The sequence below is a fragment of the Lepidothrix coronata genome, unplaced genomic scaffold (genome assembly GCF_001604755.1).
Source record: "Lepidothrix coronata isolate B3197 unplaced genomic scaffold, Lepidothrix_coronata-1.0 Scaffold49, whole genome shotgun sequence".
NCBI lineage: Eukaryota > Metazoa > Chordata > Aves > Passeriformes > Pipridae > Lepidothrix > Lepidothrix coronata.
Genome location: NW_016690229.1, coordinates 3,401,234 through 3,428,589, shown reverse-complemented (window position 1 = coordinate 3,428,589; position 27,356 = coordinate 3,401,234). Strand labels below are relative to the sequence as shown.

Below are 27,356 nucleotides of genomic sequence, written 5' to 3'. Positions count from 1 at the left end.
AAGAAATTATACCAACTTAATTCCGAAGCTCGAGGAGGAAAAGGTTATCTCTTTCCTCCTCTAATATACAGGAGAGCTTATAATGAAAGCCAGATAAAGTACCCAGTGTACTCCCACAAAAGCATTTGTGTTACAAATGGATATTGTATGTGCTGCCGTGTAAGCCAAGAGACACAGCCTGGAATAGCAGCACTGCTCATGTGTGGGGTGCTGGGACTTAGAGCAGGATGTGCCTTCACTACTCTGACTTGGTGTCTCATGGGGAGATTTTCCTTTGCAATAGGTCAAGGATTATCACGTGATTCTATCTGTTTGAAAACCTACTTCCATGCCACAGTAGCCTCCTTATAAAGCAAGAGCACACCGTGAAGTAACTGCCAAATCAAGCACTTAAACCAGGGATGGATGTTCCCAGTAGTGCCATCGCAGGGAAGGCAAACCCAAGCTGCAGGAGCACTGAAAACACTAATAACAGGCTAGGATCATGTCCCGGGTGAAATGATGTCGTGCAATGACTGTCCTCATGCCCCCCTGTGGCCACGAGGCTGTAGGTACCTGTCCTGGCGGTGTTTGGTGGCCAGAGCCCTGTGCAGCTCCTCGATGACTCTGCTGGGAGGCAGAGGCAGGTGAACGGCAGCCAGGTGGGGGGAACCCGTTGGTGTCGTCACCTGTCCCCTGCCAAGGGGGTCTGAGCTTTTCTGGCCAGAGGGGTGGAAGAGGGCAGCTTGTCCTGAGATTTGGGAGGAACCAACAATGACATAATTCTTCAGGATGGTGGAAGGAGGAGATTTCATGGCTGGGTCATCACCTTCACTTCCTGCAGTCAAAACACGAGAGGGCAAGAAGTTGAGAAATGCTTTTGGTTTTTTGCACACAGACTCTGCACTGAAATGAATTTGTCGTGTTGAACAGAGGAAAATGGTGATGTTTTGCTCTTGCTATGAGGTAACTGCTCAGGCCGAGGAACTATTCGAGTTCAGAAGGCTCTTGCTACACAAATCTCTATCTTTGAACTAGCAAAATAAATACCTCCCCATTTCCCCTGTTTCTCACAGGATCAGATTCTCCTTTTTCCCATCCCACCAAGGCATTCTCGATTCCCCCTTGATCCTAACCACCAATGGCTTGGACTGTGGTGACTTTCCAATCCAGCACTTTCTCTGCTGGACTCTGGCAGACTGTATTAAAATTTATGCACTGTGGTTCTTAGTCTGGACAGAATGTCCCAGTGTCTATTATCTGCTCCTCTGTGATTGCTGCATAGCTCAGACCTCTGCCTTTCATATGCCAGTGGAGAAAATGCCAAAGTCATCATAATATGAGCATAATGTTTGCATAACAAAATAACATCCAAATGAAAGATGTGCTATTGAGCATTAACAACAAAAAAGAAGGGTGGGAAAATCTAATCTCTTTTACCCCCAGATTCAGCTGTTTTCTATGCAATGTAAGCATTTTGTTGAAATTTAGACTCTGATCTAAACATTTCTCTGTCCCAGTGGACATTTCACTGGTTGTAAATTTGGTAGTTTCACACCCTTAGGACAACTGAACATTTGGCCTGAAAAAGATGCTGATTAGTTTTTCTGGTCTGCAGTTCTCTTTCCCCTTTCCCTTACATCTGTGTCCCAAGCCCGTGGTACACGGCGTTGTTTACACAAGCAGCTCAGCTGGGTGTAAAAAGCAGTGTGAGAGCCTCGTCCGAGAGTATTTCTTGTCTCTTGTTGCCACCTAGTGCCTTAAACAGGAATTTAAACTGACGCAGCTTGTACAGCTTTTGTACTAACTTGTTTTCACAGATAACTTCTACTTTTTTGCACTTCATTTTGAGATAAATCCTTCAATTCATAGCTGGGAAAAACCTCTGCTCAGGCCAGGATTATTCTGAAATAGCCATGTAAAATAGGACTTGGTTCCTGTTAACAGGGAACCTACTAGAAAACTATAGAGGGAGAAGTTAGGTTTGAATATTAATTTCATTTATTAAATATTTCCTTATAAACAGCACAAGGAGGAAGAACAGCTCTTGTAGTTAAACACTGAAAATTTGAGCATGACAAGGCTAAGGCTGGTCTTTTTTTCACATGGAATGAGGAAGAGAGCATCCCTCAGTGAGGACAGTTGCATCCACAGTAAAATCTCTCTTGCTCTAAGAAAGCTGTAACTTTTTTTCATTTCTGGAGGGTGTTTTTGCACATTTCTGCCCCTCCAGTGCAGAACCCCAACCAACATCCAGAGCTTCATTTGTTTCTGTGCATAGAGGAGACAAGGTTCAAGGCAGGCCAAAAGTTACCTGTTACCAAAAGTCTGAAAGCACAGGGGCATTTCTGTACCTGTCTGTGCAATGTCTTGGCAGTGAGGCACTTCCCAGCCCTGAGCTCCTCCTGCACTGATCAGGGTGGTTGTCATGGCCAGGAGACAGCCAAGCTCTGCTGAGGAAAGGTGGTTTTGGGTACTCAGGGGCATTTTGGTGATGTGCTACTGTGGGGATGCACATTTATGATCAGGGGACATTTATGATCAATCAAGGCCTGAGGAGGTGAACAAAGCCACCTCCTGAGACACTTTATCCTGCTGCACAGTGAAAGGGGGTGTCCATGTTTCCTCAGAGCAAGGGGTTCAGTTCAACCCTAGAGCAGGAAGGGAGGAGACCTTGTTTTGTCTTTATACCAGCCTGTTCCTGGAACAGGTCAAGGGCCTATCTCATCCTCATGGCAGCTTAGGACAATATTGAGAGTTTCCTTACATTACACTTTATTTGTCCTAATGACAGCTGTTCAGAGAATAATCTTGCAAAGTGATGTCTTGGCACCTCGCCCTGTCCCTCCTCTCTCTGATTAATTGGTGCTTGACTTACTCCTCTGCTAACAGCAACCCTAACATTGTTAAAAGGGAAAAAACTAAACACAAAAGAGCTTTTCAACCTCTTCATCTTCCTTTTCTTTCATAATCATAACCTTTCTCCCTACACTTTTGTCTTCCCTTTCACTCACTGACGGTATTTGTTTAATTTTAACTTAGCACTGCCTCCACATCCCCACAAAAATAAAACATGTATAATCACTACTGAAAAAGGGTCTACAGTTATTGGAGTCATTGAGAAAATTAAAAGTTGTTCCTTGTGGAAAACATAGATGAGAATGAAACACCAAAACTCAGAATATTTTGGATGCTACAAGAAATACTTTGCAGCAAAATATCTCAACTCGAAATGCTGTCAAGTGCCTGGTGGAGGTGTAATCTCACTACCCTCCAGGACAGGTTCCCAAATCCACCTGATGCCAAGCATGGCCTTCTCCTCAGCTGAGCAAAGTCACAGGAGGGCCTGGGTCTGCCTGTTCATCTTGCAGGGTGGAAGGGACAGGCTTCAACCAGACCCAAAACACAGAAATGTGAAGCAACCTGAACAGCAGCTCCCAAGGAGCACTAAGATACCACTTTGAATCCAGCTCCCACTTAAATTCTTACAGCTTTTAAGCATGGACAAAGTATGAATAATTTCCATGGAAAACAAACACTTGTAATTCTCTTCAAAGAGACTGAAGAGCTCAGTATTTTCTGTGAGCCCCAGTGGTCAGGTCACAGTGCCCCTCTGGTGTTTGGTTTCCTGGTGACATTGAAAACCCTATTCATTGTGCCAGCAGATGAGTGTGGATGCAAATCAGAGCTGGGATAATGGCTGTCATTTCAAAGTCTAAATATCCAACAGGTCTGACATTTAGATGACAGGACTTGAGTTTAATTTGCAATAAGGCCCTTTTAACTGCTTTTACCATATGTAGGGGTCCTAAAATTGGAACCAACTAAAATCATATTCATTTTAACACCCTTTCTGCAGCGCCAGAATGTTGGAAAATGTAACAACATTGGCAATACATTAGAAAATCAGGCCCAGAGGAACTGCTTTTGGACTGTTCAGTGGAGTCTGGCACAGAGGATTGATTCGTGGGAGCCAGGTGTATCACTCCTGTGTGCTCTGTTAACTAGACCAGAATTCATAGCTCTGGTTTAGGCCCACCCTAGAGAGCAAACCCTTCAGACAGAAACCTCTGCAGAACCTTTCACCTGAGCTCGATCTTGGCTGTCGTTCTGCTGTCCAGTGGGAGTGTAGGTAATGAAAACATTTAAATCTTCCCCGTGTTCTATGGCATATCAATATGAGCATGTGAATCAGCAGATGATTGCAGTTGCTTTGGTTTGGTTTGTTTTATACGTGTTTGGTGCAATGGACACACAACAGGTAATGCCCTGAGAGACTCAGATAAATACATGATACAAAGATCAGGGGGTTGTTATCAGGCAACTGGACATGGAATCATTGGTGTTCTGTTCACTCAGTGTAACTGGCCTGATTTATAGCACTTTGGGGCAAGATGGCCCTGAGAAAAGAATTAGATACTGTGCTGTGCAGGTGAACAACACACAAGGGATGGGAAAGTGCTTCCTGAGCAGCAATGACTGACCTGTGATGCTCTTTGTGATTTTGGAGATTGCCTTAGGTGGTGGAGCTGGGAGCAATGGAGGGCTGGGAAGCTGTGCTGGGTTTCTTTCCATCTGTTTCTGGGGGGAATCTGTGGATTCAGGTACAAGTAAGGCTTGTGGACTGTCTTCAGATGCTGGCAGGCTGGCATCTTCTGATTCTTCCGTGGGTGCTGAAGGTTTCTTGGCTAGGAGGAAGATGAGTAAAATTAATGGAACATGAAGTTAATAATGATAGACCAGGGGACAATGCCAGGAACATTCAGAAAAACAGAACACATGGCACACAACTGAAGCAGTTCTTTTCCTTAGTGAAAGTAATTATTGTGTTAAATAGCCAACCAGACAAGGCAGAAGAATACAACGTATGAGGATTGTGTTAGTTTTGATGTTCCTGAAAAAAACTGCTGAGCTTCCCTTACTTCCCTAAAGCCTTTTCCCCTCTACTTTTTTATTTTAATAATGAGAGCAAGGCAAAACAGCTTTTGAGAACTGTAAGGAATTTTCTTACAGCACAGCTGCGGTGGCAGTTCCTGAGTGAGTACCTTCTGTGCTAGGAACACACAGCCAAAGGGCAAAGAGTACCAAAGCAATAATAGTTCATAAAAGCTGAATTTCCAATAGTTTGATGGACGTGTTTATTTTCACAATATAATTTTTATCTTTTTTAATACATGACTTCAACTTGCTTCCCAAGTCTTCTTTTACTGTACCTGACTCCAGAACTGTTGAGTGCTTCCTGAGGTTAATGTTGATAACCAAAAAGAACCTGCCATAAAAGAGATTTGCCCTTGGATCTCAGCAGCAAGTGGAACAGGGAATTGGTGAAGTACTTGAGAGAAAAAAATTGAATCTGCAAAGCCTTAATTTGAGATGGTGAAGCAGTGCTCATTTCAGGATTGTCTCCATAAAGATGGCAAAAGCACTTAAAGTTAGTGCAGGCTGAATCACTGAGCAATTCATCAAATTGACCAGGCTGTGATGAGGGCACAGGGGAATACATCCAGAAAGGCATGAAGCTGAAGCAGGACATAGGTGGAATTTCAGTCCAAAATTAGCATCCTTGAATTCTACTCAGATACCAACTGGCTCTGGCAATGCTTAAACTCCCACAGCGCGTCACTGCTGGATTTCACACTCTGTTACACGGCCTGAGCTCCGCCTTGGCATATGTGGGGACCCCCACAGAGGCTCAAGGCTGAGTCTGAGCCAGGCCCCAGCCATGGCCAGGCTCTCTCCAAACTGCATTTCCAGCCATGACGTGCTCAGTAGTAACTTGAGGGTTATTGCTCCTACCCTGGCAGGTGAAGCACTGGGGGAGATCAGTGTAAGACTCTGCTTAGCACAGAATCACAGAACATTTTGAGTTGGAAGGGGCTTGGAAGGGCTTCCACCTTCTCCTTCAATGAGCAGGGACATCTTCAATAAGATCAAGTTGCTCAGAGCCCTCTCCAATCTGACCTTGAGTGTTTCCAGGGATGAGGCATCTCCCACCTCTCTGGGCATTCTGTTCCAGCATTTTATCACCCTCATTGGAAAAAAATTTCTTCCTTCTGTCTACTCTGAATCTACCTTCTTTTAGTTTAAAAACATTACCCCTTTTCCTTGTTAACAGGTCCTGCTAAAAAGTTTGCCCCTATCTTTCTTATAAGCCCCCTTTAAGTACTGAAGTATCTCCCTGGAGCCTTCTCTTCTCCATGCTGGATGACTCCAGCTCTCTCATTGTCTTTACAGAAGAGGTGTTCCATCCCTCTGATCTGTTTTGTGGCCCTGCTCCAACAGGTCCATGCCTTGCCTGTGCTGAGGGCTCCAGAGCTGGATGCAGTACTCCAAGTGGGCTCTCACAAAAGCAGAGCACGAGAGAGTTCCAAACTACTTGGCAAATCCCACTCCTTTTAGCATTCCAGCTTGTCCAAACAGAGCACCTTTCCCTCCAAACCATTCCAGGGCATCTCCTAACATCTTGCTTCAGTGGGCACCCACAGCACCCACAGCTGCAGCATCACAAATCTCTTCTTGGCTCAGTTTTCTGTCTCGTTGGGAACACAAACTCTGTGTATTAATGAACATTCAGCAGCCTCGTACTCAGAGTGCGTGGGGAGGCACCAAAGCACTTAGGCACTTGGAAACAATAGCACTGGCAAGATAATAGCATTTAATTTGTTGACAAACAGATTAATGAGTGTGCCTAGAGGAGGAGGAATGAGTATTTATCGCTCAAAAAAGACAGGAAAGTAGAATAAATACGCATCGTTAACAGGAATTCTTGTGAAATTTGGCTTGATAGGAAAGCTGCCATATGTGGTAATTGTGTGAATTATAGAAGGAAATCATTTTCTTTTAAATCTACTTCTAGGGAAATGCCTTGTTCCTGGCTGACATCACTTTGTGTGTTCATGCCGCTGCATAGAAGACAAAATGTGGAATAGAGGAAGAGAAGAAAAAAAGTCACTAATGGGTTACATTACAGAAAGAGCAAGAGCCCCCGCAGATGTTGGGGGCTTGATGGGAAAATTAGTGAGATTGGAGTGCATTCCCCTGAGTGGAGCAATGCTGTCTCTGGCATTAACTTCCCTGAAATCAGTGGATCTCCCTGGGACATGAGGTGCTGCCTGGCACAGGTGATGAGGAGCAGCCACAGTGGGACCTTTGCTGTAGAGAAGGTGGATCTGACACACACTCAGCCTCAGTCAGACAGACTTCTTTGGTTCTGAACTCCATCCTGTTCTGAGAATCCTGAAGCAAACTGCCACTGTGTGCTGATGGCTAAAGAATGTCCACTTTACATTCCCTGCAAAGAACTCTTCACTTCCAGGTTAATTTGTGGTTGTTTCTGGTATCAACAGCACGTTTGGGTAGGTCTGAAGGCATGGACATGCTTGAAAGCAGCCAGGGGCTGGACCCCAGGGAAAGCAGGGCATGAGGGGTGGGACAGAGAACAAAGGGCAGCCAGGGCAGATGGAGAAGGGTAAAGATTGACCAGAGGCCAGGAAGATCCATAATCACTCCATGGCAGGAGTGGCACAAACCAGGATAAAGCATTATCTCTGCAGCTTTGCAATTCTTGGTTCTCAGGAAGTGAATAGAAACCCTCCAGCTGCTGGGTTGTGCCAGGCTGCTCTAGTCCCAAGGAACTGCTGTCATGGATAAGCTCTGCCAGAGCAGAATTGCATGAAAGGAGCTTGGTTTAGCTTATCTGTGCTCCTGGTATTGAACTTCACTTGGATTTGCAGCATGTTGTGCCAGGGTGATGATATGGACTCTGGGCTGTGTATTGACATTGTTCTCCCGAGCCAGGACAAACAATTTCAGCCTTGGCACAGAAGTTTAAGAAATGTTTTTAGGGGAAACTTGTTTCATCTTCACAGCAGCCACTGCTAATACCAACGGGGCACCATGCCAGGACTGGATCGTCTCATAATCCAACTAATCCCATCACACCAAGCTTTGGGTTGTCCCTGAGTTTGGTAGAAGTCTCAAAAATCACTGTCTTTAAGTACCAATTGCTAACCTAGAATGGGCTGAGCTGAGCAAGGTGCTCTGACCCTTTAAAGCACTGACATATTTGACTCCTCACAAAACAGTTTGGCAGAAGTACTTTCATAAAATTTTACAGTTGTTTTAAAAACATTCTATATCCAATACCTGCATCTTCTTTCAACTCCTCCAAATGCAGCTCCTCACCAAAGGAGGTCACATCAGTTGTGGCTGCTGTTGGACTCTCTTGCTGGTCCTCTTCTGGAGCCAGTGCCTGGCACACAGGGGCTGGAGGGTCACCCTGTGTCACTCTCGTGGCATCCTCACCAGTGCAGGCTTTGCCTTCGGTATCTAAAACAACAAATCAGTTCATCTTAACTAAAGCACGAGCAGAGAAAGCTGACACTCCCTGCTATCCTCTTGAGAGGAGTGGGTCCCAAAGCTGCTGTGCTCAGGGGACTGAGGCTGCTCTTAGAGCAGCACCTGATCTCTGGCAGCGTTCACCATCTGCAATGCAAACCCTGTGGACACCAGCCTATCTGGATACTAAAACCCACTCAGTTTTCTCAATGGGCACGTATTTCTGTGGGCACTCAGCAGCCCCAACAAGTGACCACTGGCCTCTGGAAGCACCTGCCATGTGAGAGATGAGCACAATCATGGGCAAGCAGAGGTCTCTGGGAGAAGGCAATTCCTTACATGAGCAGAGCTCCTGGTGCAGCACATTGCCAGGTTGGTCTGACATGTGTGAGCTGTGTCAGGCTCACAACATGCTGCCATCCAGCTGCCCCAGCAACAATGCCAGAGCCTTGCCCAAGGAATATTCCCTACCAAGCTGTAGGTTTTGAGCACACTTTTAGTTACTCAGCTTTGAAAAGCGTGTCCTGTGTGATTGAGCTGATCAGAAATTCAAATCCCTCTTCATGCAGACCTAGAAACTGCTCCCTTTGCTTACTCTGAGAGATTTTTGTGCCAGTGATCCCTGCAGCTGTACAAGGCTTGATGACTGAAGCTTTTCTACTCTTCTCCTATTCAGGCAAGAGTCCTTGGAATACAAACTATCCTTTTACTCTCTCAGAATCTACAAGATGTACATCACTGTTGCAAACCACAGAAAGCAATTACTTCCCACCCTGGGCAGTGTTCCATGCTGATGGACATGCCTGCTGTCCACCCCTCACCTCCCAGCTTGTATTTCTCGGCCCTGGACACTCCTTTCTGGAAGCTCCTGACAGGGCTATGTTTTCTTGCAATGATATCATGACAAGTTTCTTGAACATTGATTTTAAATAGCAAGCATCTACAGCTACACCTTTTTAATGCTATCTGGACAATCTGCAGAGTAATTTCTTGTGCTTTTGGGTGAGGGTATCAGCTTTTGGCCCAAAGATGCTGTGGAAGGGATGCAGTATTTTCGCACACTGAGCTCACTCAATCTGCCTCATAATCACGTTTGGTGAAAAGTTACTGTTCTTAAAATAGCCCTTGCAGTAGCACAGTTGCTATGATACAGGGAAGGGGAGGGGGAAAAAGTTCATTGCCTATATTTCATCTCATTGTGAAGGCAGCCTATACATAATCACCAGTGTATTAACAGCTGCCCCCATTGCTTGACAGCAGCCCTCACCCCTGGGGCCGTAAGCACAGATATACCTGATCTCCTTGGTGCTCACAGTGGGGAGAAATATCAGGGGAAGCTCCCTAAACATTTTTGAGGTAACTCTGCTTTGCACATTCCTCACATCCCAGGGAAAGGCAGGCTGCTGTCAGCTGTGCCTCAGTGAAACTGCAGGCAGACACGAGTTCCTTCACATCCTGGACCATGGAAAGTGGAATGACTAATGAAGTAATGACAAACAGAAGACAGCTCTGCTGGAGAATTTCTGTTGAGGAGCATCTGAGATTCACAACCATGATGTTCTTGGGCAGGAATGATCAGCTAGTGCTTGGATGAAAATGGGTATGCTGTGAGTAGCAGTGGGTCCCAAAACCATATTAGAGAGATCAGCTGGGGACAGGAGAAAGCACAGACCTTACATCCAGGGGTAAGGAAAAAACCAGTCTTGAGTATTCCAAAGAATCAGAAGTAGGGCTGTGATTTTATTGGGAATTAATCCCACTGTATGCCAGACCCTGCACCACGTAACCTCTCCCAGAGTGCAGGCGGGTTGCTGGGAGTGCAGCTGTGTCCCAGGAGTTTTCAGGGGGCAGGTTGGCATCGCCCTGTGGGAGCAGAGCTGGAGAGCACAGAAGGACAGAAGGGGCCCAGGCAATGGCACAGCGTGTCTGGGCAGCTGCTTTGGGGTTGTGTGAGGAGACAGGGTGACATAACCTGGCAGGATGACTCATCACCAAAGCAAGGACGGGGCAGTTTCCCCCTGGGCTGCTCCCAGCCCGCTGCAGATCCTGTGCCAGCCTCGTGGTGTGCCCTGAGCCAGACAGAGCTGTGCTCCAGCCCTGAGTGACACACGGCTACTGGAAAGGCACGAGGCTTCTCAGGCTGCAGCGTCAGCCCAGTTTGGCTATTTATGAAAGTGAGCGGGAATTAGGTCCCTGGAAGCGGAGTGAAGCCTGATGAAATAGAGGGATTTTAGGATTTACTGCAGTCTTTTAGCACAGTATTGCTGCTTTGACAATTGCAACTTACGGCATAAACGAGGACTTAGCCTTGAAACTGCTGCCGCTTCAGCTCAGTCCAAGTAGGGCACTAATCACTTACTGAGAATTATTTGGGTCAATTTTTTATTCCAGTTAATAAGCTGCTTCTCCTAATAATGCAATACAATAACCCTGGAGATTCACAACACTCTGTAAAGAAAAATAACTTGCAGGCAGCTGCAGTGTCCTTCAGCTGCCTGTCAGCCATTGTCCCCTTGCTGGGCTCAGGGAGGTTCTGGGAATTTGTTTGATGTTTACAGGAGCTCTAGGCAACTTTTTTTGCAGACAGGTAAGCAGTCTGCTTGCAGCTGTCTAGTTAAAAGCACAGCTTGTCATCACTCCTTACTGGACTATATGTATTTATTTCAGCTTTTCATCACTCCTCACTGGACTATATGTATTTATTTAAACTATTTTAATTTTGTGAAAAGGATCTTGTAACTTGGCATCATCTGTTTTCCTCCCAACCAGTTCATTATGTGTGCAAGAGGTTTATTGATTCATCATTATTAGCTTTTAATGTGCTCTACAGAAGGTTTATTTTACTGTTCTTTTGCAAAGCTCTAGATAAGCAAGTATTCAAAGTCATGGATTAAAGGGAACATTCTATTCCTAGCAGGAATAGGTTGTATTTTTCTATCCAGTAGTACTAATATGCTAATAGGGCAACTAATTATCTAGAATTATGAGAGACACAATGAGTTCAATGGACAAGAACTAAAAATGAGCTTTCTAAGAACTTCCATTTTAGAATAAGCTGATGGTTTGATAGATTATTTTTTTGACTTGAACATAAACTCATCTTAAAATATATCAAATAAAATAACATGAGAATTGTTGTACTGCAATGAAAAAAAAAAAAGCCCTGTTTAAAATTCTTTTTTTCTGACTCTTCATTTGCTCGGTTACACTCCAGCATGGCGTCACTGAGTATTGTCCCACAGGCTGTTTATAGACATGGCATTTGTTTTACATGAAGAAACTCAATTATTGTTTTTAAAGAACAGAACTTCTACCTCTGAGATTGGTCAAACTCAAAAGACCAGTCTTTCTTCAGGACTTTCTGCTATAAAGTTTTCAAAGTAAATATGGATTTATGGTTTTCATCTCGGTTTAGGTGGAAGTGGCAATTGGGATGTTGTAACACTGGGAGCTCACTTGATCTCACAGAACAGTCACCCAGATCTCTCTCTCCCTTGAGCATCTGTCAGGGCTTTGGAGCAGGGCTGTACAAGAGCCATGGTCCTTTGTGCATGTTTCTCACACTTTATCATCTTTCCTTCCATGAATTCTGCTGGTTTGGACTCAGGGAAGCTTTAAAATGACACTCCCAAAAGCTTCACTTTTCCAAGTGAATGAAAAGCAGGAGCAATAGTGACATGTTTTGTCACAAACTTAGTTTACTGGGAAGACAGCTGAAAACATCAGATTAGTATCATTAGATGGGATTTGCACCCCCGGGTTGTACATGTTAGCTGAGTGCATCTGTATGTTGAAGTTTGTATTTATCCAGCTTTAGCTGGCTTTCTTGGCAGTAGGATTTAACTGGCTTTAGAGCAATTACATAAAATATATTTACCAGCTCAGACTGCACCATGTATAAATCAAGTGAAGATGGAGCTGCACTCAAGATGGTAAAGCATCAAAAATTAAACTACATGGATTGATTGCAGCAGGGAGGAGTTTGAAGAAAGAGAAGTCTTAATTCAGACACAGAGTTTTCCTCTATGTTTGGATTGAAGGTTTTCCTTTTTATTCACTTGCTTGTTAGGTTTCTGCTTTTGCAATTATGTGTTTCCCATGTGTTCTGACAGAGCCTCTGACAAAAAAGGTTAGGAATTTTTCCTTACCTTGTTCCATCATCTCCAGAAGGCCTTTCTTAATGAGCTCGTCCCGGCCTTGCCGTGCTGTCATCTTCTTCTCCAGCACTGCAAGAAGTAATAGCACAACAGCTCCAGTTAAGAACAGAGTATTCATATAATGGAGTGAAAAAGGTGCAATATGGGAATTCCCTCTAGTCTCAGCTACTGCGTGCTTGGAAAGAACTGCCAGGATTTTGTTTTGGGGAGCATGGACTGCTCAGCCTGTTTGTGCCTTTTTCCTTTGTTCAACCAGCTGTAAAATGACCCCCGTGTAGAGCTGAGGTTTATGATGTGACCTGCTGTTGGATCACACTGAGTGCAGAGTAACAGGGATATCAGAGCCTTCCTTCTGTTTAACACAGCACCTTAGAGCTGCCTCAGGAATATCCCACAGGATATCAGAGCAAGTGGAGGGAACTGCACCATCCTGTCTTAGGAAAAGGCAAGTGAGTTTGTCTCCTTACTGATCTCCTGGGACATCCCTGGAGACCAGCAGGCACATGCTGTGCTGTGTGCTGGGCTCCTTCCCCCCAGGGACAGCTGCTGGAGGGAAGGTTTTTCACATGCTCCCTCCTGTCACTTCTCATAATGTTACTGTGACCTATATAATCTTCACCCCAAAGAAAAGGGGTGATGATACTTGGGGCCATAAATGTGTAGCCTATTTGGAGAAGGCAGAGCCCATGGAAAGCAGTCTGTGGCAAGCCTTGTGCTTCACTCTCATGTTTCGACCTGTTCTTCTAAATGTAATCTATTGTATTATATAGAAAGTCAGCACATATGGGCTCTTTGTAGCCCTACATGTTATTAACCTGTTGAATGCTGAAATCTCTGAATCGGGTTTAGATCAGGTCACCTTTAGCATGTCCTATGTAAGCAAGTTTCACCAAGCTAAGCTTTGCTCAGTGCACATCCCTCTCTTGTTCCCAGCCTACCTGCAGACGTCTGCTTTAGCTTCTCATTTTTCTTTTTCCTCCACTTCCATGGTTTGAAGATCCTGCCCAGTGTTGCCAGTTTGCTGTTCCTCCTCACTGGTGGAGTTCGAATCCCTGAGACCAAGTAGTCTGAGCGCACTGCCGGGGATTGCTCCATCTCATCTGGGAGGGAAGAGGAGAGATGGCTGTTGGACACTGAGTTACCAAGGGCAGGCAGGTGGATCCTCACCAGATAATAAGAGTTTAGTCACCCAGATAAGCAGTGCAAGGAACTCTCTGCACCGCTGGAGCCAGTGGCCAGGCCGAGGGACACCAGCCAGAGGTGTCCAACCTCTCTGTGCCAGCCCAGGGCTTCCTACCAGCTGCTCTCTTCACCCTTGCACAGAATCTGTCTGGATGCCAAATATCTCAGTATCTCCAGTCCTGCCATCCCTCATAGAGTCATCAGGGCTACCATGGCCAGAGAGAGGGGGATGTGCTGAATTTGTACACCTTATGCTTTTCCCATCCCTTCCCTACCTTTGCCCGTGCCTGGTACCCACCAAGGCAATGGTGTCACTCTCCCCCACAGGAGCTGCATCACAGCCTTTGGAAACCTGGAGAGCTGAGAGCTCCCCGTGGCTTTAGTGGGAGCAGGAGGAATTTAACACATCTGTAAATCAGGCCCATGTGGCCTCCAGTTAATCAGAGAAATGGAATGTTCATTTAGAAAAATGCAGACCTTTATGAAAAGCTGAGAGGAAGTGTGAGAAAGCTCAGGTCCCTTTGGAATTCCCAGCTTCCAGTTCTGTTCTCAGGCCACAGGATATTGCTGCCTTTTAAATGAACTCTTCACATAAACTAGCACAGAACACACTGACTTTTGTGAGCTAATGCAAATTTTTTGATATGTGCTACATAAGTAAAATCTTAGAACTTTGGTGAAAATTTATTCCTTGAGGAAGCTAAGGGAAAAATTCTTTCCCTTTGTCCAGCCAAGCCACAGTAATTCAGAGATAATGCTTCAGCTGGAAAATCAATTTAGGTATTTTTAATATTTTGTCTTGAAAATACACTGTAAGTTTTGCTTATAGACAAGCCTTGCATGAAACAATGCACACAGAGTATTCAGAGTTGTGTGCTAACCAGTACCATGGAGGAAACCAGCACAGCCCCATAAATGGGGTTATTGATGTCTATACTGAGCACCAATACAGTAATTGTTAAAAGAGAAGCTCCCATCAGATAAATTACATGAGTAAAAACTAACAACAATTTGTATTTTCTTTTCAACAATCAGTTATGATTTAAATGAGCAACGTGAAACTGTGAACTTATGTACATTTCCAAGTAGTTTTCCCCTGGAACATCAACACTTATCACAAATTGCTTCATGACTGCAAGAGAAAAACTCTACAGCATCTTCTAGGCTTTGCTTTTGAGTTAACAGGGTGAAAATGTCTAAATCACAGCATGGAGGTGGGGATTTCCAAGTAAACAGGAAACAATTTTTGGAAGATTATTAAACACAGCAGGGGAATGAACACATTCCTCCTCTTCCATTTAATTTTGAAAATACTGGTAATAGAGCTGAATCATTCAGTGGAGACAAACTAAAATCTTGGCCACGTGAACTATGAGAGCAGAGAAAAGCTGTAACAATTCCCCCCACACACATCGTGCATGCCCAGTGAAATTCTCTTTTTTGTACTGAATTTAGAGCACCTTTTCTCTCATCCCACTGAGTTCATCTTGGGGTTTAATTTGCGAAATATCGAAAACTTACATAAAAATACATTTTTGCCTTTGAAAGCATGATGTCTACCCAAGGTGAGATTTATCATTTACAGTTGGGAGGTCACTATTAAGTTGAGAGCAGAAAACAGCCCAGAAGAAAGGCAGTAGCCTACAGAACACAGCTGGAGTGCCAAGATATCCTTCTCCTTTCCTAACAGCACATTCAAACATGAGAAGTATCATAGAAACAAGCTTTGAAGCAGTAGAGCTACTCTTGATTACAGCAATGGCAATGAGAATGGAAAATGGCTGAGTGGATCTCCTATTAATATGCTATTATGATCACTTTAAGGCTGTGATAGAAGCCTCAGAAAATAGCATTTGGCCATTTCTTGTGACATCTCTTGAGTGGGAATAGAAATGTTCACAGAATTAACTCATCTCAAAAGAGCTGTAGATCAGACTGGAAATCACAGCCTTGTCCCTGGAAGCTGCAGAGGAGCAGGACAGGCTCAGCTCAGCTCTCCCTGGTCCTTGCCTGTGAGACTGCCCTGCTGCTCCTCCATTCCAGGGGTTTCTCAAGCATGTAAGTGAAGATTAAATAAGAAGCTGATTTAAAGGAGTACCTTGGCAAGTTACAGCACTCTGTTCAGGATGTAGGTGTCTGCAAAGCGCTTTAGACATCATCCACATGTTTTGTTTAACACTGGCAGCATGAGATCATTTCACCTTTTTGCCAGATAGGGGATGTACAAAGACAAAGAAGTCCTTGAAACCCAAACCCGTGTGTCTCTAGCAATGCTTATCATCCCAGATATTCCCACAAAAATTAGAGAATCGGGAGAGATTGCAAAGACACCAAACATTTAAATATAAACTTCAACATATATGCCCTGTAGCAATCAGTCTTTCTTTGGTTTTTCCAGCCCTGCCAGTTGGGTTTCTTCCACCCCCTTCTGCCCTCTTGATTGTGGAAATGTAAGGATTTTGTGCCTTAGAGTTGGATAACAGAGGAAACACAGATAGAAATCAAATGTCTAAGAAGGAATAGAAACTAAACCAAATGTTCCAATGGAGGTTTTTGTGGGCTTTTTAACTTTATTATTGCTTCTCTTATGGTACAAACAGTTCTTAAGCAAATGGATTTATCACCTGGTACATTCTCACCATATGCAGTTCCTATACTGTGCATTTGGAGAGATGGACACAAATATAAATAGATAGAGACACAGCAAGACAGATGTCCTGAAATCAGAAATAACAAGGAAATGGTCTCACTGGCAATAGGAATCACAAGAAAGCCTTGGAGCACCTCATTTCCAGTCAGTTCATCTTTTCCTGGTTGTGGGTTGGCTGCCTGGGAGATAAGAAGTTGACAGCACAAAAAGCAGTTCCCACGTACAGCAGTGAATGCTGAAGGAGAAGGAGTGCCTAAATATCAGCCAGCTCCTGCAGCCAACAAGCTGCCAAGGCTTGCCAACCCTCCAACCACTCTGTGAAATATTCAGCACATTTTTTTAATCTGCAGTCAATATTTTAATTATGCTAACTGTTCTGTGGAATAATGTGGTTATTCCTCCCAGAGCCTGAGAGCCTGGGGCCAGGCCATGCAATTACAGAGGATGTCTGCAAAATATAAACAGCCAAGAGCCAAACCCTGACTCTCCAAACCAGCAGGGGAAAGGAGCAACAGCTTAAGTCGTGTGTAATGGGGAAGGATGAGGGGCAGTTGTTGTCCAGGGCCAGTGAGCACAAGATTAACCCCCAGCCCAGGGACCTGACTGTCCCCACTGCCCTCAGTGTCCTCACTGCCAAGACAGACCAGTTGGTCCCACACACCATGGTCAGCCCTGTGGGGAGCTGAGTGCTCTGACTGAAGCTTATTGGCTGTTTACATCAAAATTACTTTAAATTCTCTGCTGTGCCCCACTGAGGGCAAAGGCTGCTGTGCTGGAGCTCCAGCTCCAAAACAAAGCCCTTGGATATCACACACTTGTCCTCTGCTCCGTGTGTGTCAAAGGGGTGCAAGTGAGTGTGGCTGTGCCCCTCTGATGATGCTGGGCAAGTGCTTCTCCCAGCTGGAGTATTTCTAGAGCTCCTAACAGTGGCCAAGTGTGAATGATTTAATGACTGAGACTCCCAAATCAGACGAGGGGAAAGGCTCCAAACTGACGGGTCCTGCTCTGCAGAGCAGCCCTGGGCTGCAGGATCAACCAGGCAACAGAGAAGAAGCAAACAAACCATAATATTCATTACATTTGGCTGCAGGGTCTGACCCCTCAGAAAGTCTGAGCAGCTTCTGTTCACATCAGCAGCAATTGTGGCAATTGGTGTTTCTGGAAAACACCCCCTTGCTTTCTTCTTTAAAATACTGTGGTGCCATAAATAGACCACTCTTCCTGTTAGTCCCTTCCCTGTAGGAATTGTGTGATGGTTGTGAAGATTTTCTGCACATAGAAACTCTCCCATTTACAAGTGTCAAATCCTGACTCTTATTCCAGGAGTGGGGCAGGTTTGCTGTGAGTTCTGTGAGTTGTGTCCTGGGTGTGTGATGGAAAAGTGCCCTGTGCCTGCCCACAGCCCTCATTTGTACAGCAGCTGGGGCTGAGATGACATGGCAGTGCTGTTAAATTGAGCACTGGGTTCAGTGAGTTGGGTCCATCTTCTTGGGGTTTTCATGATGAGCCAAAGAGTGTAGCTTGATCCCTGGGTTGCTGATGACAGCAACTGCAGGCTGATGGATGGCAGTTGGGAACATCAGGGATGCAGAGCTGAGTTCCACTGACCTTGGCCACAGAGGGAGGCTGTAAGAGGCATGGGATGTCCTCTTGTGACTACACAAATGCAGCAAGAACTTTGTGGGAAGATGAAGGATGCTGAATTTTAATGTGCTGGGAATTTTGCTAACTTAAATTCGTGGTAATGAAACTTGTGCCTTGCTAAATCCTGTGTGTACACTGGCAGGAGAAGGACCACTGAAAAATCTGCAACCTGCAGGCAGTTTAAAAATAACACAGCAGACAGGAGCTGCAGGCAAATTTGTAAGGCAGGCGTGCTCTGTTTGCTGATGAATTGGTTTGTGATGCAGCTCTGCATGTTTTCCCCTTTACTGTCATTGCATCTGCCTTTGCAACTCAGACACGGAGTGAAAACAAGTTCCCCTTGGTCCATTGCAGAAGGTGGAGACAGGGAGTGGAATCAAAATGACCTTTTGAGGACTTTCAGTGCTGCCTAGAACTCATATCTGCCTCTAAAAAGAGTGTGAGGGACCCAGACACTTGTGAGGGGTGATCCTTACAGAGAGTGTTTGTTATCTAGTGAAAGAAACCTGCAGGGCAAAGAAGGCAGAAAGGTGGACTTGGTTTCAGAGTAAGGACTATCCTGAGTTTCTTGAAGGAGAATTACCAGCAGGAACAATCCCCCTTTTCCTTAGCTTAGCATCCTAAAAGAACTGATCTCAGTGATTGAATATGCAGGATAGGGGTAAATCACTTGTGTCTGGGAGCCTTTGAACACTTCTGTTATGTTCCAGAGAAACAGAATTCAAACTGAGGAGCTTTTTTATTGCACTAGTTAGATGTTTCCTGTGATGGAGCTCTTCCTTGTTCTAAAAATGTTTTCTGTCACCTGCATTTCTGCAGACACTCTCTCTTTCTTGACTCTCTTTGAAAGAAAACTGCAGCAGAATGTTCCAGTTTGAAGTTTCCATTTCAGTTTTTTGAACATAAGAGTATTTTCGTTTTCCCAATTCTGAATGACTGTTAGAAATTAGAAATTAAAATCAGACAGGAGAAAAAAAAGCTTTTTATGAACCTGAAATTTATTTAATTTTTGAAGGGATTTTGTATTTGAAGCCATGAATGTTTCAATATTGTTTTGGGTTGGTTTGGAAAAAATTTACACAGAATCCTTTGTAAAACAGAAAACCTACTTTCTAGCTGTTTAGTTATTTAGAAAAGGCAAGGTACCTGTAGTAGATTATTGAATGTAATTATAAGTTGATTTGGGATGCACAGCTGTTTACATGACTTAGATTGTTACTCTGACACATCATATTTGTTACACCAGAAAAATATTGAAACAAAGTAGGGAAATACGGGATTGATGTGGAAACTCAGGCATTTATCTGTCCAAATTTTTGGAGTTTGTCTGGTCAGTGGTGTAGGTAAAAATGGCTTGAATTCTTATCTCTCATTGTAATCCTTTCTGTTCTTGATTTCCCACCTTGGATTTCATCTCACCCAATAGTTTCACCTCCTAAGGAAGCAGATGGACAGTGGGCCAGGTTCATCCACATGGTAACTACAACATTCCTTGAGTTACCTGGGGGGGAAATTTGGCACAGGAAATTTGTGCAGACTTCAGATTCATAGAGGTACTTGAAGGCAGGGGGAAAATGCAAAGATAAATGGCAGAAAGGGGAAAACAGAAACAGCTCTGGGTTCAGCTTCCACTGAGTAAAGGCTGTTCTTGGGCTCAATCACTTTTCTTTTAGCTGGTGGGATGAATCCTGATTAGGTTGTTGTACTTCCCTGCATGAAAATGCAGGTTTACTGTGTGGTCTCCAGAGTCTGAGCTTCCATTTTCACTTCATACTCAAATGTTTGCCATTTGTCCTTGTTCTATAATTTCCACTGCTCTTTAGTGTGTTAAATTATGATTTAACATTTTTCTTTAATTGAAGGGGGAAAAAAAACCCAAAACACAATTTGTGGGTGGTGGGAGGGGGCTGCGCTTCCAGGGAAGTTTATTTCCATTCTGTCATGCTGAGCCTCCCTTCAAAGTATTTGGATTTTAAAACCAGCTTTCACTGAAAGGAACAGGGAAACAGATTATGCTTATCAAAGGAAAGAGAGCAGGGAAGTGGCAACTCCAGCTAAATCTCTTAGATAAAAATACTCCTTGTATGCTTGAAATCTGTGATTTCTTTCAGAAAACGTTCCTTTGGGAAGTTAACATATCACCTAACAGCATTACCACCAAGTGAGCCAAGGTGCGGGGACATTAATCAGAAACCTTTCAGGCTTTTGGATCATTGTGTCAGTCCCAGCACCACTTGCTGTGATTTACAATGCACGGTGTGACATTAGCAGTTCATTAACAGAATCAGTTTGTCAGTGTTTGCACAAAGGAACCCCCAACATGCTTTGCCTCGGTAAGAAAGAGCTAAGTAACAATAAGAAAATGAGACTAATGAAGGATTGCCGTGTAATCACCGTTAATTCAGTTACCTGAGCCTGTACAATATCTGCTTTTGAGGGGGGACCCTCGCCATTTGTATGCCCGTCACCCAGGGAGAGCTGGCTCAGGCAGCAGAGCAGCATCTCCTGAGAGTCACAAAAAATCCATTCAAATCAAATAAAAATCCATTGAGATGGGCACTGCCTCTGCAGAGGACCAGGGGCTGTGCCAAGCGTGTCCCTCCTGCAGCTGCAAGGGGGTTTGGACCACAGACACATAAGAAATTCCCAGTGCTGGGCAGTTTCCCCAAGCCTCTTGGAGAGATGCTGCTCTGCAGGACCCAGGGAGCCAAAGCCGGGAAGCACAGGAAGGGCTTGGATCAGGCTTGCCATGTCCTCATAGTAGTAAAGCTGTTGTCTGCACTGCAGGAGCAGCGTTTCATCACCTGCAGTTGTTTAATTAGCTGTAGCTTTGCTGCAAACCTGTTGCAAGAATGTTTTTTATAGCTTCCTCAGGGAGTCTGCAGGCTGGAACACACCCTGTGCTGTCTCCGAGAGGCACCTTCAAATCCATGCACTGCAGCTCATCCCTGACAGCAGCTGCCTTTGGAGGGACACTAACACCCAGGGAAGCCTTCGGTGTAAGAGCATCACCTTTGCTAACAGGGACCCATGCACTGCTTTTCTTCTGGGATTCATGGCCCCATGCATTGCTTTTTTTCTGGGATTCATGGCCCAGGACTGATCTGTTTTGAGTTTCTTCAGTTTATAGGAGTCTATGTCTCTCAGACATACAATCAGCTCTCACTTTATATCCATCCCAAACTTGTCTATTCGCGAAATAATCAAATTCTCATGTCTTGTGCACTTTTATGGCTTTGTAATTTAATGCATAATTTCCTTCTTCCCTCAAACACACCACAGCTCTGTTGGTGCTCTGTCACTGTTCAGTGCCACTGCTGCAGATGGAAAACACTCTTTCTGCTCTGTGAAATGCAAGAGCATCTGCCTTTTGTTTTGTTTTCTCCTTTATCACTCCTGCTGCTTTGCACTTTCGCTTTCCTTGCACCCATTGGCAACAAATACACATTATTCAACAGTCCCTGTGCATACTCCAGAATAGGACAGAGATTTGGAAGAAATCCTTAGACAACAAAAATATGACATAAACCAGAACAGCTACAGGGAAAGGCAGATAGAAAACAGGCACAGTGACTGAATTCAACTTTTGTCTAAGGTTATGCATCCAGTTTGGCTCCTTGTAAAACTTGTTTTAAAGCTACCAATGATTTACACACTTGATTGGTAGGTAAACTGTAATGAACCCCTTCTTGGGAGGTCATGTCACTAAGAATGAATGGTTAAATATTTTCTAGGGGTGGTTTGCCCTGCTGCATGCAGCAGTCTGTAAATAGGAGACATGTAGGAAATACTTTGAAGGGAGCTTTGTTTTTGAAAGATTCACTGATCCCATTGTCTACTGGTATTTTTAAGAAGCAATAATACCAAATACTCAACAGTTCTCAAAAGACAGTAAAGGTACCACAACGTTCTGGTGCCCTCAGCACCTTTGTAAAGGCACATTTGGGCACACACAGAGTGCAGAGTCACAGCTACCAAGCCCCCAAGGGCAATGGCACTTCTCACCTGTTCAATCCTGCATTGAAGTCAACATGAGCCTTAATATGGGACCATCTCAAGGCTCAGTGAGGCCTTTACAACACTGATCTGACCAAACTGCAACATGCCTTCTAAAATGAAATTTCTCACTGGTCAAGGGCCAAGAGAAATAATTGCTTATCAGATTTACTGTAGTGATTATCACTGTTTGTCTGAACCAAGACCACAATCTATTCCTAATGGGAATGGCAGGCTCTCCAGGGCAAGAAAAAACAGGGAAATTACTCAAAATACATGAAGCTGTCTTCTCTGCAGCTCTTGGAATGACTCCATTCCAGGTTGTTTCCTTCTTCTATTACAAGACTAGGAAAAACAAACTGCTGAGTTGTAATCCTTGCCCTGTGTAGAAGAATAGAGAGATAATATCCCAAATGGCAACAACAAAATGAGAATTTGGCAGGAGAACAGCAGTGTCTGTCCATTAACTCCCCCTGTCACCCAGCAGCCAAGCAGGGGAACAACCATGGAAGTAACTGCAATTCCTTTTGCTAATGTGATTTATTGGTGTGTCTGCATTAGCAAGAAAGGCAGGGGTAGAAGTGGGTCTGTGAGCAGCTGGTGCTGAGGACTCAACACCTTCTGGTGCATTTGTTAAGTGGTGTGATCTTGTGACTCCAACTCAACAGAGAACGAGCTCTCTCCTTACAAAGTGCAAAGGAAACAAGATTCTTCGCTATAAAAAAATACCAACCAAACTAAACAATCATCCTTCCAAAACCAAACTAAGAATTCCCGTATTTTCTTTCCAGAGGAAGGATAAAGATCATTATTTCTCTTACTAATTTACAACATTCAAAAGCTCCTAATCCCACATGCAAATTCCTGTGAGTTGTTGGTACCCAAAGTCACTAACTTGCAGCAACACCTTGTCTTTTAAATTTCTGGCCAAGTCAAAGTTCCCTTGTATTGTGTTTTAGCCCATCCTAAAGCTTATTTGAAATGTCCTTATGTCTGTAATATATCCCTATGTCCAGAATGGCAGATACCTTCCTAGAGCCTTTCAGCCACACATTTTAGCATCAATGAAAATGCTATGCATAAATTAACTTATAATGGCAATTTCAAACTTGCTGGAATGACCCTGTGGTTGTGACAGAACAGCCAATTTACTCTAACACACAGATGGATGGATTTCTTTCAGCTTCTTTCCTAGGGTTTATAGTACACTGAATTTAGTGGAGAAAGGGCTCTGCATTTAACCAGAGTTAAGAGTTGTACTGGTTTCTTAGCTGGAGTGAGTTTTTATGTAGTTCAGTGCAAGAACTGGGTTTTGTATTCATTCTTTCGACACAAACTAGACAATTGTTGCTAAAAACAAGTCCAAAAATGCCCCATGATCAATTATTGAAATGGTTACATTTGAAAGAACAAGAGAGATATGTCTTAAAGCCCATTTTAATATTGATGGGCTAGTTAGGTTGTACTGCTTACAACAACTGCAAAGGTCAGAGAACAAACCTCAGCAATGTGTCTGCAGATGGCTCCTGTCTCTAGGAATATTAGGCAACAGTATGAACAAGCAGGATGTTTAATGGCTGCAGTGCTTCCACCTTAAATGGAAACACAGGGAGGAGGAGGAGGTAGCACACAAACCCATTCAAAGCAGGTACAAAGAATGCCATGAGCTGAACTAAAATGTAAATCATAACTGCTGAGAAATGGCTTTTTTTGATATTTTAAAAGCAGCATTTGCATTTAAAAGTCTACAGCAGCATTGGTGAAAGTTCCCCACATATCTCATGAAGTGCTGGGATGTTTCCCCAAGTGTCACCACGTGGCAGATGCATCAGGAGTTATCCTGCTCCACCCTGGGCCAGCTTCTGGATCAAGCAGGAGGGGCTGGAGCAACTCTGAGTTGCACAAGATTTTCCTACTAATAGTTTTTCCCGTGGCTTTGTCAAGAAAACCCAGTGGTTGGGGCCAGCACGGTGGATGTGGAGCAACTTAGATTTGCCTTGGGACAACAAACCCTCTCTGCACTGTGTTCCACCTACATCCAGAAACTGCTGCTCAAAATCCTGAACAGGCAAGGTGAGACTGGTTCTGCATTCACAGGCTTCAGTTTATAATGTAATGGTGTAAAAAAAACCCAGCTGATGAGATTCTACAATACTGAGTGTTCAGGGAGCACATGATTTACACTTCTATTCTTCTGGCCAGGGCTTATGCAAAAGAACAAAAAATAGCTCCCCATTCCAAAGCTAAAGCGTGGCAGGGGGCTCTTTCTTTGCACAGACAAGTTTGTTAATTTTACAGGCCACAAGTTTTAAATTCACATTTTTAAACTAACAACCCCTGGCAGTTCTTTGGTCTCCAGCTCTTGATTTTCATTCGGGACATGTTTGTGAGATGGAAACCTCTAATGAATATTTTTCTAACATTTGCCTTTCATCAGCAAGAATATTTGACTTTCTCCTCTTGTTTTCTCATGTTTTTAATTTTTAATTTATTATTTTTTACGCAAAGGGGATAACCAGATCTGTGACAAAACCATTGTTTTAAAACCACCATAGAATATGAACTGAATTTCTATTTCAATGCATGAGGTTTTTATTAAACAAGTAAATCATAGTCTTGTTCACTTCAACCATATCCTGGGCCTGTTTTTCAAAGTCTCACAAAGCCCAAATAGCATGGAAGGAAAACCAGCATGGAATATTTTTACCCTGTCTGACCTAAATTTATGTATTTTTTAGTTCTTCCAAGAGAAAGAGAAGTGGAATAACTACTCCCTCTTCTCAGTTTCTTTTCAGCTCTCATATTTTAACTGTGTTCTCAGCTGCTTGCATGAGTCATGGAGAGCTGGAAACAAGAACCCCCCACAATATTATAATAACTGCTTCCCTAGGAGGGAGCCTATGTGTGTTTTGGGGTAGACCACTAAAAAGCCACAAAAATCTCCTGAAAGCTTCTTTGTGCCAGAAACCTCCATGGGAACTAATAGAGGAAGGGCCAATATCTCAGCTGCAAAAAGAGATTACTTATGAGGGTAATAAAAATGAAGATATTTTAGGATTTCCATATCACTGTCTTGAAATTCATGTAATTGTTCGTCGGTGTTTGCCGAGATTTCAGACTGCTGTTGACTTTGGGGATTGTTGTGTGTAATGATGGTGTTGAATTTCACTGGTCTAGGCAGAATTTGGATTTAGTCCTGTGATGTTCCAAGAAACTTTAAAATCCACAGGCTTTTGTAAGAACTGGGTGTTCAGTGCTTGCCATGCTGGTCCAAGTTAATATGTTCATCCATTGCTTGTTCCTTCTATACATCCAAACTGAATCTCTGCTTGAAGCTACCTATGAAATAATTAGAAACAACGGGGGAAGCTCCTGCAGAAGCCCATCCTTCATTCTGAAATGCTGTAAGTTTGCTGAGAACAAGCCAGATCCCTCATACTTTGGCACATGTCTAGACTGAGCAGAGCAAACCAGGTCAAGGATCTTGGGCAGTAAGAGAGGAAACAGAAAGAAAGGTCAACTTCTTCGTAAACCAAACTCACTGGCAGGTCAAACGGATTCAGACAGCAAACACAAGAGGAAAAGAATGTTGTGGAACATACTGAGAGAGGGTGTTGGTATCAAATGTGCCTGTGAGCTCCATGGCATTTATAGGCAGGTATCATTCTGCCTTCCACTACCCTGTTTCAGTCACGTCAGCTCAGGCTTATCTGTCTCTAACACGGAGCTTCAGTCCTAAATTCCTGCACAGCAGGTCAGACACTGAAATCACATCTCCCTATCAGAGACTATGCTCTTTCTCACTATCCCTTCTCTTCTCAAGGCACAATCTGCTTTCACAGCCCTGTTTTTGCTGTCATTTCATCATCTGTACAGGTCTGACTCCTCATCCTCCCCTCCCTGCTTGGTGCAGTTTACTGACCCTCTGCACAGGAACAGCCTGACTTTAATCAAGACTATGCAGGAAAAGCCTTTCTTCTCTGAGAAAGCTTTTAGACATTATAAGTCTTCAGGATTCATTTACAACATTGTGTAATGAAGCAGAGCTAAAAATACCATATGTTCCTTTGACATTGCCCATTCATTGCTATAAATGACTGGAATTTCTCTGACTGCAGAACAAAACATGTTTTATGTTTTTGCTTTTAAGTGAAGCTGTGTATAAAGCTCTTTGCCACTTGGAATATCTTAGTGTTTTACATAAGAGGATAACAAAGTTTATTTGGAAAAGGCGGTGAAGCCTACACAGCTTGTTTTCCTCTCATTTCCTTAAATGAATGAGGAGAGATGTTAGAATGTGAAAGCACAGGAGTGGAACTGGCCAAATTTTCTCAGTTATGAGAAAATATAGTGAGGAGATTTGCTGAGACTGCCCTCCAGAACATCACCTCTTATTGGCAATTCTCTGCCCTGGAGAAGCAGAAGGCTTTTCAATCAGCTCCAGGCCTCCTGTGCAATCTCTGTAAGGCTGTTTCAACAACGGAGATGAGATTATCAAAGCATGAGAAAGAACTGACACACAGGGCCAGATTGTTTGAAGATGTTTATTTTAAGTCATTTCACATATTCTTATTCACTATTTTTATTTTTTGAACTCAGAGAATTTTTTTCTCCCTAGTAATTAAAACTCTGAAGGCGGATGCTCTTGCCTGCAGAATAAAAGAACTTATAATATTTTTTAAAGTATTTAAAAAAAAAACCTATAAAAATCTCAACTAATTTCTTCCTTTCAAGTGCTGAAATGATCTAATGCTATTAATAGAAGATTCTTTCTCTGTGGAAAATTTATTCTTCTATTTAAAGCTACTGGGGAAAAGCTTGAAAGAACAGAAAAATATGATTCTGACATCTGGCTATCAGTGTAGCCTTTGGATGATGAGTTCAGATAGTGGCTCTGAAATGCATACTTTTATTTGGAGATAAGGCAGGATGATAGACAAGGCATCATCTGCCCACACAGTTGCATGTTGTCCCCACATCTTTGCTAGAAGCCCACCCAGCTTGTGCTGAGGGAAGCAAATTTGAGAATACCGGGTTGACTGCCCCCAAAACCACAGGTCTGTCTTCCTGCCCAGGAACAAGCCCAGCTAAAGCAGCAGCAGAACCTCCCCAGCTGCTGAGCAGCAAAGCCTGACCCTGACCCAAATCCCCCATGATCAGCAGAGCAGGTGTCACTCTGTCCCCAGGATCTTCCTGACGAGGGAGGACACTGATACTGGCTGGGGTGACATTTCGTGTGGGCACAGGACTGAGAATTCCTGTCACAATAAATCAGCAAACTGAACACCTCTCCAGGAGTTTACAGGGACATTTTATACTGAATAGCTCATATCCTGCTTCCAGGCACCTGATCCATGAGGCTTTACTTCCTTGATATGTGCTGGCACTTGGTGATTTCCTTCACATGTTGA

General features: G+C 43.8%; 1 protein-coding gene across 2 annotated transcripts in view; it reads right to left on the bottom strand.

The window, feature by feature from the left end:
- Positions 1-27,356, bottom strand: part of PHACTR3 (phosphatase and actin regulator 3) — a 100,642-nt gene that overhangs the window by 34,043 nt on the left and 39,243 nt on the right. For both annotated transcript variants that reach the window (XM_017815308.1, XM_017815309.1), the window contains exons 2-6: positions 13,412-13,573; positions 12,465-12,542; positions 8,125-8,307; positions 4,464-4,667; positions 556-817 (exon numbers count right to left, since the gene is read on the bottom strand). In XM_017815308.1, coding sequence (XP_017670797.1) covers positions 556-817; positions 4,464-4,667; positions 8,125-8,307; positions 12,465-12,542; positions 13,412-13,573 — 889 coding nt within the window. The remainder of the gene's footprint in view (positions 1-555; positions 818-4,463; positions 4,668-8,124; positions 8,308-12,464; positions 12,543-13,411; positions 13,574-27,356) is intronic.